Genomic DNA, 13,687 nt, shown 5'->3' with positions numbered 1-13,687 from the left:
TTTCGTTCTGATGCCCTGATAACCGGCTCTATGGAGTTCAAGTGCGCAAGCAAATTGTCCACCACGGATGACGTCACCACGCAAAAACAATCGTCCATGTAGTGCACAAACATTTTTGCCTTGGGGGTGAAAGTACAAAGCATCCACTTTTCGATGTCCTGCATGGCGAGCGCGGCAACTGTGACCAAGATTGCAGCACCCATAGCAGTTCGACTAGTCTGTTTGTAGCATTGGTTGTTGAAAGAGAAGCAAGTTTCCCCAAATAAAGTTTGTTGGAAGTTAGTGCTCTGTCTTTTCTTGTATTCTTCTCACATACTTGCACTATTAAAAATCCTTTACCATGGTACAGTCTATGCTCGTTACAATGGACCCACGTACAACAGACTTTCCGATATAACGGACCATATTTGAACTATAGTTTGCTCTACCTATCTAATTATTGCAACGAAGTTTGCTTTTAACGGACTGCGCTACAACGGAGTATCGGCTACAGTGGATGAAATTCGAGGCAATTTTTGTCAAAATCTGGCGCATAAAACGGACTTTTGCTGTGTCTACACGGGTTGACAACTGACTTGCGAGTTTCAGCCGACAAGCGCAGCTCAATATCGTGAGCGTGAAAAAGGAAAGCGAGGCGGCAGCGCGCCGTCTTTTTTTTTACATGTAAGGCACGAAGGGGGGAGGTCTACTTCAGCAGCTGCTGCTTATGGCACGACTGCGCGGGCGCTATATCTGGAAAGCAATCTGCGATGTGGACAAAGTGTGCGCCTGCACGCGCGCCGTATCTTGAAAGCGGTCTGCGATGTGGGCAAAGTGCACCCAGTGCCGGTAGCTTTGTATGTGCTGTGCTTTTGATGTTTAGTTCGCATTGAAGCAAGAAACAGCATGATCGTCAATTCACTCGCTGCTGCTACCGCACTTCCTCACTCCAACAGCAACTTTATGCGGTCATCGAGCGAGATGCGTTCATGTTTACCTGTGCACGCGTGACACAATGCTTGTTCATTTATTTAGTAAGCGAATGTTTCCAACTTTATACGGCTGATAAAACTATTATCCTTACTTCACATAGCTGTCTACTAATTTGCTATCGCAATCGATGCTACACCTCTTGGGTGAAACTGTGACTTTTTTTTTTTTTTTACCTTAGACGTTCGTCACTCGCTCTTTTCAGTAACTTTGTTACACATCGCAACCAAAGTTGTGCAAGTGAGGCGTTTCGGATAATACAGACTTCGGATAAAATGGGCATTTTTTTGTCGTATTATCAGGGTCTGTTGTAACGAGAGTTGACTGTATACAAACAGGCCCGAATTGCTGTGGTTGAGAAGTGCTTGAAAGGCAGAATTCCAATAACCGACAGATGCGATTAATAGAAAGGGCAGTGCAGTCCTTCAGTGTGGGGTCATGTTCGAGCGCACATGTCCCAGAAAGTGTGAGAAGCACAGGCAGACTAGTGAACAGCGAAACCATATCAAAGGTACCATTCAGTAGTTTTCACCAGGACTCACACTGGACTCCCTTTCCACCAAGTGTCCCAAGTGGAAATGGCACGCTGGCTCCCCACCTTCCGCCCTAGCGCGTACGAGATTCAGCCACTATCCTCAGCGCACCCTCACACACTTTCGCTAGTACATGCAGCATGCTGCACGCGGCAACACTGTTATTGCCCTTGGACTTTATGCACAACATCACGGCAACAGTGATGGCACTTGTGAGTATCAATATAGCTACTATTGCAATAAAACTTCCCGGAAAGAATTTGTCAACACAAGAATGACCTTCGCCACCTAAACAGAGAATGTAGTGCTGTGGAAGAACACTGCGAGCTTTTTCATCATCAGATTAGCCCCAACGGCGCTGTCGTCTTGAATCAAGAAAACAACCACCGGCAGCAGCTCCTTTTGGAATCCTGGCACATCCAGAAGATGCTGGGTAACATCACTTGTTCTTCAGGATCACTTCCCTACGTTTACTCTCAAGGTCTGCGAAAAGTGTCTGTGCGCCTGTCAAAGCACCAAAAACGCATATAAGCACTGCTATGCCTCACGCCATTTCACCCCTAAAAAAGGAGCCGGTCGGGCTTCGGAACATCGCATTTTCAAAATAAATTATGGCTGGAGTTTTCGTTTTCCTTCTATTTAATTCAAGTTTATGTATTCAGTGGGTCTCTGCTAGGGTTTTTTCCAGTAGGAAACAAAATGTGACACATATTCTTCGTTCATTTACAACTCACAACAGTCAGCACAAAAGAGCAATAGCATACCATGACAAATACATGTGATGTCAATGCCATTATCCTCGCCAAGAATTAGTGCTCGGCTTTTTCAAGCACAACTGTAGCGAGGCACCACTACAAGGTCCAATTCATGCTCATTTCGATAGGTGATCACACACATGCCATGCATCACTATACACATGCAAGCTATACTTTAAACTGTGCCTCACATTTGCAGTTTATCTTGGCTAATACATCTAAATTAGCCATTCCAAGAGTACTTGCATTGACTGAAAGCAACCTTACTTGTTAACAATAATAGTGTTCAGAGTTTATTTTCTGGTTGACATCTGTCATTTACTAGCTAAAGATAAGGTGACAACAGGAGCATGAGAATCTCAAATAGATTTTTTTTTTTGTCATGCAGGACTAAGTTGTGTGCACTCAAAACCAAAATTTGCATTGATCGTTCACTACAGCATCAATTCAAGAGTAATTAAAATGCCTGGGTTACACACACGTATTTGCGCTTAGGAGAAAGCAGATGCAGAGAGATGCAGGAAAGTAGATTATAACATGGCGATGCTAAATGATAAGGTTAAAAAGAATTCACTGCTTCATACGAAGATGGAAGTACCAATGATGTAGAGACATATCTCATATGCTATAGAATCTTGAACATGGAAAAACAGCAATAACAGGCCTTTACAGCAGCACCATAAAACTTGACAGAAAATTTTCATTATATCTATATAATGTGATTACCTTGGCATTAGAAGCAACTTGTGGTGCACTCATATCATCCATGGCACCCTTTTTAGCTTCACTCGCATCACCTGTAACACAATATATTCAGATATTTGTAACACTAAGAAAATATACAAAGATGTTTGCACAAATATAATGCTGGAAAGTTGGCTTGGTTTGGAAAATGACATCTGAGTTCATGCGTATTGTGCAAGCACATCAACTATGACGAAGTGCTTATGTCTATTCGTAACAGAATGCATGGTAATAATTTTCTTGAATGGAATATAAATCTTGTGCATGAGATCCTTCTGACTTGAAGCATAGTGCTTCAAAAAGATGTGTGAATACATCAATATATTTGCCAAAATGAACAACTGGCAGAACCTTCTTAAGTGTCCATTAGAGCACATAGTATTGCTCCCCCATTTTTGATCAGGTTTGCAAACTAGGAAAGTATGGTAAGCAGTGTGTACTAAAAAAGTAGGTTGTGTACATGAAGACATGCAGGTCTGGATGCGCTGCATCCTTCTTACGGGTGATAAGAACGATGTAATATACATTTTTGCCTTTTAGTGCAATTTATGCCCGATGGGATGCACAACTTAAAACATGCACAGAAGAAGCCGACATTGCAATCAATGGAACCTCCACATGGCTACATACATGTGCAATGAAATTTTATAAAACAACAGCAAAAGAACCTTAAGCACACACAACACACAACTTATTAGCAGCTGGCAAGACTGCCTTTACAATAGCTGCCTTCTGTTCCAATGTGATGTTCCACTTGGCTTGCCTATAGCATTGTTAAAACGGCAAAACGGTCAAAGAGCTTGCACTTCATCGTGGTCGAGCAGCACGTGGCACACAACATGGTGCGCTAACTACACAGCTGATCTAATCTGATCCGCCACTCTCACGTGGCTCTGTGTGAATGAGGAGGCCAACGAACCTCGCAGCACCAGCTTGGCTTGGCTGACTCATGGCCTGTGATTGCGACAGTGCCGATGTGATCTTGGAGGCTACACCTAGCTGCATCGGCCTGCGTGGCATGACGCTGTGAGGTAGAGAAGTGGGTGCACTGGTCTTTCGCACCACCATGAGAAGCAGTGGCTCACCATCGCACTATATATTCAGCCTGCAAGTGCCAATATTGCTGAAGCACTTTTCCATAATGTTAAATATAGGGGTGTGTGAATACCAAATACAGATAAACCTCTATATAACAAACTTCCATATAATGAAATTCTCAATGTAACGAAGTATTTAACTTTTCATAACCTCTTGTCCATAGAACACCATGTAATTAGAACCTCAATATAATGAAGAGTGCTTGTATGCGATTTCAATATAACGAAATTTCGCTACCACAGCAAAGGAATGCTGAGACAATAAATGGGAACTTCTGCAGACACAGGTGGCCAAATGATTTAATTACAAGTGGCTGCTTGCAAATGCACCTTTCAAATTGTGTGCGGTGCACCAAGAGTGACCGCCGAAGTGAAGCCACATCCTATTCTGTATAAAGTCCAAGTGTGATAAGATGCTATCGCGTACTTTGTGCTTTAGCTGCCAGTTAAAGTGTGATAGGGTGAGAAAGATGGTGGCTACACGCACGAGTGCCACCGCCCAGTGCGAGCAAAGGGAAAGAGGGGGAGGGGAGCGCGAGCTCCCGGAAATGCGATCAAGTGCACGCGAGGGGCAGGGCGGGGGCCGAGGAAGGGAGGGTTAAGTTGGCGTGCTTCGCAATTTCTGGCGTGTGTCTCGGCCGTGGCTGCGCATGGCTGTAAGCACAGCTGAGCGCATACACAGCTGCACACCCTGCTTTAGAGGTAATCTGCTGTGTGTCGCAAGAGTGGGTGCGCCGAGACGGCGTGGCATCATGTAAGCTGTCTTCCTGCGCATTTAGTATTGAACGTTGCATAATCTGAAGCTTCGGTGACCCGTTGGAGCGAGAGGGAGACGAAGCATTCACTTCCCACTGCCGACACTTTTCATGATAGCGTCGTCCCAGTGCAGGTGATGCTACCAGCTACGGGGGCAGTGAGCACCCGAAACCGTGGCTGACTTTGCATAATTCATACTACATAAGGGAAGACATCATCGACGTGGCATAAAACTATCATTCGTCACTGACTCCTAAATTAATCAAAATGAATTGTTTTCTCATTCAAATTTGTTTTCAATTGCCTGATAATTTAGAAAATTCTGCGGCCCCTTTCCGTGTATGAAAAATCAGTCAGCAACTGTACTTATTTGCCTAAAAGGTCAATTTCAATACAAAAAAATTTCGATATAACGAAGCAAGTTGCCAATTTTACCTACATCATTAAATGGAGGTTTAACTGTAGCAGATTTGGAATTAGGAAAAAAAAGGAAAAAAAAAGAAAAGCTGAATATAAAATCGAATTTATTTATTTATTTATTTTACCCTCAGGGCAAAGCATTACAGAGGGGAGTGGGTAATACATAACACTGAAATACAAGCAACAGCAGAGAACAATTACCAAGATATAGATAAGTTAGGATAAGTGATCAACAGAATATATCATTCAATAGAAGCGGTAACAGCAGTCCGAAACAATACAGGGTCAGGAATTGTGGCAATTGAGGAAAGAAGGTGGTTCCAGTCATATGACATGCGAGGAATAAAAGAATCCAAGAATGTTTTAGTTTTGCATGTAGAAATGCCTACCTTATGTATGTGATCTGTGCGGCGTGAAACATATGAAGGGCGAAGAAGTAACTCGTAGCCAATGGACTCATGATGAAATATTTTGTGAAAAAGGCACAGGCGTGCAATTTTGCGTCGTGATGCAAGTGAAGTTAGGCCCAGGGTAGTCTTCACAGTGGTTATGCTTGATGTACGCCGAAAGTCAGAAAGAATAAACCGCGCTGATTTGTGTTGTAACATCTCCAGTAGGTCGGTCAAACTCTTAACACCAGGGTCCCAGATTGATGAAGCATATTCCAGTTGTGAACGTACGAGTGTGGTATAGAGTAGAAGTTTGATGCTAGTTGGGGCTGCGTGAAAGTTGCATTTCAGATATCCGAGCATGCGATTAGCCTTGTTAGTGATGTGCTCAATGTGCGCATGCCAGCTAAGGTTAGACGTAATATGAATTCCGAGGTACTTGTATCTTGTAGCAGGATCAAGCACCACACCATTAAGAGTATATACTGGCAATTCACTATTAACACGAGAGATGCGCATAAGTTTGCACTTTTCAGCATTTAAAGTCATATTCCAAGTTTTGCAGCATGTTGAGATAGTGTTAAGGTCAGACTGAATCATGTGCTTATCACTATCATTTGTTATTTGCCGAAAAAGGACACAGTCATCGGCGAAAAGATGTACAGAAGAAGAAAGGTTACTGGGTAAGTCGTTGATAAATATAAGAAAAAGCAGGGGCCCCAAGACAGTGCCTTGGGGCACACCGGAAAGAACAGGGTGAACGGTGGAGTTAACATTGTTGACGGAAACAAATTGCTGACGATGGGTAAGGAACACTTCAAGCCATTTTAGAATGTTAGTGTCTAAACCTACCATGCGCAGCTTTAGTAACAAAAGATGATGGGAAACCTTATCAAATGCCTTCGGAAATCTAGAAAGATGCAGTCGGCGATAGAGCGGCAGTCTAAAATTGCGTGAAGTTTGTGCGTGAATAAGAGTAGCTGTGTTTCGCATGAATAGGACTTCCTAAAACCGTGCTGAGAAGGATGAAAAAACGAGTTTGATTCAAGGAAAGTGACAATATGTGAAAAGAGTATGTGCTCTAAGATTTTGCATGGGATGCTGGTAATAGATATGGGCCGGTAGTTAAAAGGCGAGTGTTTATTACCAGATTTATGTACAGGAACCACCTTACCTATCTTCCAATCGGCCGGTAGTTCACTGTTTTCCAATGATTGCTGAAATATTTTAGTTAAGGCAAGTGATGAATACATTTTAGTACTTTTCAGGAACTTTGTAGTAATGCAATCAACACCAGCACTGGAAGATATCTTAAAAATGTCAATTATTTTAGCTATACCATCAGGATGGATGACTACAGGGTACATTGGGAGGAAGTTGCTATGATCCAGTTGAGGCAAATACGTAGTTTCACCATTTGAAAAAAAAAAAAAGCTCGAAAAAACATTGTTCAGTACATTTGCACAGGCAGTATCGGATATAGGTTCGACACTTGAATTCGTTAGTATTATTCTAGATGTTTCAGAGGGGTTAATGACGCTCCAAAATTTTCTTGGGTTATTGAGCAACATACCCGGTAGAGTGTTATTCTGGTAATTTGCTTTAGCGTTCATGACCGCAAAATTGTAAGTGTAAGCTGCAGACCGATAACGGGACCAATGATGTTCAGTGCGTGATTCTTTAGCTGAATGGAAGAAGCGTTTTTTACGGTAAGACAAGCGCTTAAGATGCGCGTTACACCACGGCGCATGCAGGTGATCAGATATTACGCGAGTGGGTATGAAACGGCTGGTAAGATCTATGATTTTGTTCTTGAATAAGAGCCAGTTTGCGTTCACCGATCACGAGTCGAATTTGTCGAAAAAGGTGGCCAGGAAAGAGCCTAGTTCATTATTAACTTTGTTGAAGTCGGCGCGATGATACATGCGTATTATTTTAGTGTGACTAGCAGATTTTTGTATGCGAATATTGAATATCAAATTCTTTTTTAATGCTACAAATTTTAGGCAAAAGAAACATGGTGCTTAAGATGCTCGGGTGTCCTCTAGTATTGCATAACAAGAATGCAGCAAGCCATCGGTAACTTAGGTACATAAGAAATCAAGATATACACTACGGTCTACTCTTGTTAACCCTTTGAGGGTCAAGTTTTTGCCTATTATTTATTGCAGATTTACAATCTTCAGATTGACTCATCTCAAAAAACATTTCCTGAAATTTTTTTAGAGCAACTATAAACCGACAAAAAATATTTTCCATAGGTAAACATGCATTGTTTATTCATGAATACAGATGGGCTCCCACATGGCTCACTTAATTAACCAATAGCCCTCAGTCCCCAGCAGCTGCGGAGCACCTGACCAAGGCGGCGGTCAGACCTGTAACACAGCAGAGGGCGCTAAGAATCTCTGGATCCGGACAAGCCGCCAATGGAAACTGACCCTTGCAACGTTTAACACCCGAACCCTCTTGAGTGAGGCAAGCCTAGCAGGACTATTTGAGGAATTATCAGACACTGGTTGGGATATTATCGGCCTTAGTGAGATTAGAAGAATTGGTGAGGCTTACACATTGCTAAATAACGGCCACGTCCTCTGCCATAGAGGTCTCCCTGATAAGAAGCAATACGGGGTAGGATTCCTAATCCATAAGGACATAACAAGCAACATTGATGAATTCTACTTTACAAGAGGGTAGCAGTAGTCGTAATCGAACTTAATAAGAGGTATAGATGAAAGGTAGTACAAGCCTATGATCCGACATCCAGTCACGACGATGAGGAAGTAGATCACCTTTATGAAGAGGTTGAATTAGCAATGAGAAAAGTGCAAACTCGGTATACAGTAGTAATGGGCGACTTCAATGCGAAAGTTGAGAAAAAGCAGGTGGGTGAACAGGCAATTGGCAACTACAGCGTCGATTCTAGAAACGCTAGAGGACAGTTGCTCGTAGAATTCTCAGAAAGGAATAAGCCGAGAATAAAGAACACCTTTTTCAGGAAACGTAACAACAGAAAGTGGACCTGGAAAAGCCCTAATGGTGAAACAAGAAATGTAATTGATTTCATACTTTCTGCCGATTCCAGTATAATGCAGGATGCAGAAGTAATAGGTAGGGTAAAGTGCAGTGATCATAGGTTAGTGAGGGCTAGGATTCACCTCAATTTGAACAGAGAAAGAGTGAAATTGGTCAAGAAAAAACAGGTCAACTTAGAGGCAGTAAGGGTAAAAGCAGAAAAATTTAGGCTGGTACTTGCAAACAAATATGCAGCCTTAGAACAGAGAGATGATGATGATGACATAGAGGTAATGAATGAAACCGTAACGAGGCTGGCTTCAGAGGCAGTATTGAAGTGGGAAGCAAGGCACCAAGGCAACAAGTAGGCAAGCTCTCATAAGTAACAAAGGACCTAATAAAGAGATGACAAAAAATGAAAGTGTCCAACTAAAGAGATACAATAGAATTCATGGAACTGTCAAAACTGATCAACAAAGCGAAAATAAGAGATATTAGAATTTATTACGTGAGAAAGATTGAAGAAACTGTAAAAAATGGACGCAGCCTGAAATCAGCGAGAAGGAAACTTGGCATAGGACAAACCAAGATGTATGCACTGAAAGATAAGCAGGGTAATGCCATCGGCAATCTCGAAGATATAGTAAAAGCAGCTGAAGAATTCTGTACTGACCTGTACAGTACCCAAAGCAGCCACGATACCTCCATTCGAAGTAGTAACGAACAGGTTACAGAGGCTCCTTCTATAATTAGCGATCAAGTTAGAAGGGCCTTGTAAGACATGAAATGGGGACAAGCGGCAGGAGAAGATGGGCTACCAGTTGATTTAATGAAAGATGGTGGAGACATAATGCTTGAAAAACTAGCGGCCGTTTATACAACCTGTCTGTCGACTTCAATGGTTCCAGAAAACTGGAAGAATGCAAACATACTAATTCACAGAAAGGGCGACATTAAAAAGTTGAAAAATTATAGGCCCATTAGCTTACTCCCAAGTATTATATAATATATTTACCAAAATAATCTCCAATAAAATAAGGGCAACATTGGACTTTAGTCAATTAAGGGAACCAGCTGGCTTCAGGAAAGGATACTCTACAATGGATTACATCCCTGTCATTAATCAGATTATCGAGAAATCCGCAGAGTACAATAAGCCTCTCTATATAGTTTTCAGAGCAAAAAAAGCATTTGATTCAGTAGAGATACTAGTAGTCAAAGAGGCATTGCATAATCAAGGAGTACAGACCGGAAAATATCTGCAGAAATATCTGTACCCTCGAAAATACCTACAGAGATTCCACAGTCACCTTAATTCTACACAAGTAAGAAAAGTAGGAAGATACCTATGAAGAAAGGGGTCAGACAAGGAGACACGATCTCTCCAATGCTATTCACTGCGTGCTTGGAAGTATTCAAGCTATTAAACTGGGAAGGTCTAAGAGTAAGGATCGACGGCGAATACCTCAGAAACCTTCGTTTTACCGATGACATTGTTCTATTCAGCAACACTGCGGATGAGTTGCAACAAATAATTGAGGACCTTAACAGGGAAAGTGTAAGAGCGGCGCTGAAGATTAATATGCAGAAAATGATAATGATAAACAACCGGGCAAGGGAACAAGAGGTCAAGATCGCAAGCCAGCCTCTAAAGTCTGCAAAGGAGTATGTTTACCTAGGTCAACTAATTACAGGGAACCCTGACCATGAGAAGGAAATTTACAGAAGAATAAAAATGGGTTGGATCGCATACGGCCGACATCGTGAGCTCCTGACTGGGAGCTTACCGTTTTCATTGAAAAAGAATGTATACAATAAATCGGTGCATTTTACCGGTACTGACATATGCCGCAGAGACTCGGAGACTGACAAAGAAGCTTGAGAACAGGTTAAGGACTGCTCAGAGAGCGATGGAACGAAGAATGCTAGGCATAGCTTTAAGAAACAGAAAGAGAGCGGTTTGGATCAGAGAGCAAACGGGTATAGACAATATTCTAATAGACATTAAGAGAAAAAAATGCCGCTGGGCAGGTAATGTAATGCACAGATTAGATAACTGTTGGACCATTAGGGTGACAAAATGGGTACCAAGAGAAGGGAAGCGCAGTAGAGGACGGCAGAAGACTAGGTGGTGTGACGAAATTAGGAAATTTTCGGGTGCTAGTTGGAATCGGTTGGCGCAGGACAGGGGTAATTGGAGATCACAGCCTTCGTCCTGCAGTGAACATAGATAATCTGATGATGATGATGATGATGACAGATGGGCTTCTGTAAATACTTATATTAAGAATAAAAAAGTAATACTGAAATACGAGGGCAAACCAGAAAGTATTTGTCCCTATTTTTTAGTAGCCAAAATAAGATACATACAGGTAACTACAAATATACGTACTATTCTATGTACCTTACACTATTTTTCCACATTGTCCTCACATTGGTTTAGACATTTGTCCCATCGCAGCACTAAATTTGACATGCCCCTGTCGTCAGTCAGTGATGCACGCAGCCTTCCCAGATGCTTATTGCCATGTAAATCTTCCAGGCCTTTTGCAAACTCCCAACACCACCACCACACATTTCTTAAAACGAGACGGACACCTTTCCCTATATGTGGGCTGCATATCCCTGTGGATTTCGATGGGCGTTCGTCCTTTGCTCCATAGAAAACTAATCACTTTGTTGCTCGTACTCATATGAGGGTTGTGTGAATCACAACCGCCATCTTCAACAACTGACAACAGCATCATGCCACGGAGCTACCAGCAGATAAGGCCAGGCTTGTTCAAAAAAAGGTGCACCGCTGGGAATGAATATGTTGACTTCACATTTACAGCCATAATGTGGCTAAGAAAAAATAGGGGGCAATGACTTTCTGATTTGCCCTTGTAGATATATTCTGATTTGGCACTTGGGTAGCAGTCTGCATTGGAGGAATCACCACTCGACTCACTTCCAGCAGAGCAACCAGCGCAAACGCCCATAGCATAATCGAACTGTGTATGTGAGCGCACTCAAGAACACTCAATATTTGTGCACCTGTTAGAAAAACGAAGCAAGCCATAAAATTGCAGTAATCCTTCGTTCTAACGCCTACAAGAGGATCAGCACTCACGAGCTGAGTGTCAAGAAAAGAAACACGGGCGTAGCAGCACCATTTGTATATGGCGTCATGATTTGCACATACCAGTGAAAGCCTGTGAACAGATGTAATCGCACGCCTATGAGCAACAGACGAGCGAGCATCTAGTGGTGACCTTTCGAAAGATTAGGAACCAGCAGATAGATATCAGTCTTTAGAAGCATAATGAACAGAAGCTGCTGATGAGACACAACCAAAACTAACCGCTGTGCACCCTCGCAAGTGCGAACGGTTGCACATCCGCAATCGAATGAAAGCCAAGAGACTACGGAGCAAAAAAAAAAAAAAAATTATTTGATTGTATCTACACAGGGTGGCAGCACTTGCTGGACAATAAATAGTTTAAACATTGGCATGCTTTTCAAACAAGCAGACGGCACCGTAAATATGCAGCATCAAAAATTTGGGACTTGTTCACAATGCCGCATATTTAAGATATTGACCCTGAAAGGGTTAAAAGGAATTCCAAATTAGTAAGCCAGCACTGAATACGCCTCAGTTCTAGTACATGAAGGCTTGGAATTTTTTTTTTTTTGTCAGTAGAATATCTGTTGAACAGAATCAAGCGCTTTTTTCCCTTTTAAGCTAAAGAATTAGGGGCATTATGTAGTACTGAATAGCAATGAGGTTCCGAGTTTAATAGTAGATTTGTGTCTTATAGCAATCCTTTATTGCACAGAAAGCTTTACCTTTCAGTGTCCTTCCAAAATACAGAACTTTCCCATCTTTATGGCAGGTGGATTATCACAAGGCCGATCTACCCCGACAGACAAAAGTGTAGACCGTGCATCACATGACGCGATCGTCGCTCCCCATGTAGCCATAGCTGGCGCTATGCGGAATGACTGCAGTCAGCGCAAACGGTAAAGAGTATTTGTTGTTTGAATCTCAGGTTCAGCGTGACTTGCCACCTGCCAAAGATCCTGAACTTGGAAGTGCCATGGCAAGTTCGTGCGACGCATGTCGCAAAGATGGTGGCCATAAGTAACTTAGTTGTTACCTCGTACACTCGATTTTGTTTGCGAGGCGGCTTGTCAGCATTCGAAGTGTCGCTTGGCTACTGTGAATAGATCTGCATCGATTTGGCACCAAACTATTTTAGTCACTGACGTCCCGATGAAGCAGCACTGATTAGGGCCCCCAGCCTACGCCATGTGTCTGTGTCGAAAATTTGCTGCTGGCCGCCATGCTAACGGGCTGCAGGACCATTATGGAATGCTTGCCGCTATATGTTTGTACTGGTGGCCCATCAGTGATTGGTCCAGAGGTCATGCGTATAGGCTAGACTGACAGCTGTTGAAGTGGAATTAAGTTTGTCGCCACGTGTCGAATACAACTTATGTGCCTTTGCACTTTCTGAAAAACGCGCTGCTTTTGTCGCCCTTCCCTCTGTCAATATCACATTATCATTTCGATTGGTCCTGTCGACCTGGATGACTGTTGTAGCAAATAGGCATGAACCTGGCTGACACGGTGCCGTGCAATCACCACAACCACGTCAGCTCGGGCAGCCCATCTGCCGGGTGCTCGGCGCTCCTTTTGCATCGAAAACAACTAAGTGAGGCACTCACTTGAGCGTAATCAAGCATGAGGGGCTTCACGGCACACCCATAACGTGGCACTGAGTAGGTGTCTATACTGAATACATATCATCATCATCAGCCTATTTTATGTCCACTGTAGGACAAAAGCCTCTCCCTGCGATCTCCAATTACCCCTGTCCTGCGCCAACCGAATCCAGCTAGCGCCTGCCAATTTCTTAATTTCATCACCCCACCTAATCTTCTGCTGTCCTCGACTGCGCTTCCCTTCACCTTTTGGCACCCATTCTGTAACCCTAATGGTCCACCGGTTATCTAACCTACGCATT

At 42.8% G+C, this 13,687-nt stretch overlaps 1 protein-coding gene across 3 annotated transcripts in view; it reads right to left on the bottom strand.

Annotated features, from left to right (window-relative positions):
* The window catches only part of pins (G-protein-signaling modulator pins), a 101,375-nt gene that overhangs the window by 42,323 nt on the left and 45,365 nt on the right, over positions 1 to 13,687 (bottom strand). For all 3 annotated transcript variants that reach the window (XM_065439154.2, XM_065439155.2, XM_065439153.2), the window contains one exon: positions 2,984 to 3,054. In XM_065439154.2, coding sequence (XP_065295226.1) covers positions 2,984 to 3,054 — 71 coding nt within the window. The remainder of the gene's footprint in view (positions 1 to 2,983; positions 3,055 to 13,687) is intronic.

Source organism: Dermacentor albipictus, chromosome 1 (assembly GCF_038994185.2).
Source record: "Dermacentor albipictus isolate Rhodes 1998 colony chromosome 1, USDA_Dalb.pri_finalv2, whole genome shotgun sequence".
In the NCBI taxonomy this organism is placed as follows: Eukaryota; Metazoa; Arthropoda; class Arachnida; order Ixodida; family Ixodidae; genus Dermacentor; species Dermacentor albipictus.
Note: the sequence above shows the minus strand (reverse complement) of the source record. Positions and strands in the feature narration are given on the sequence as shown.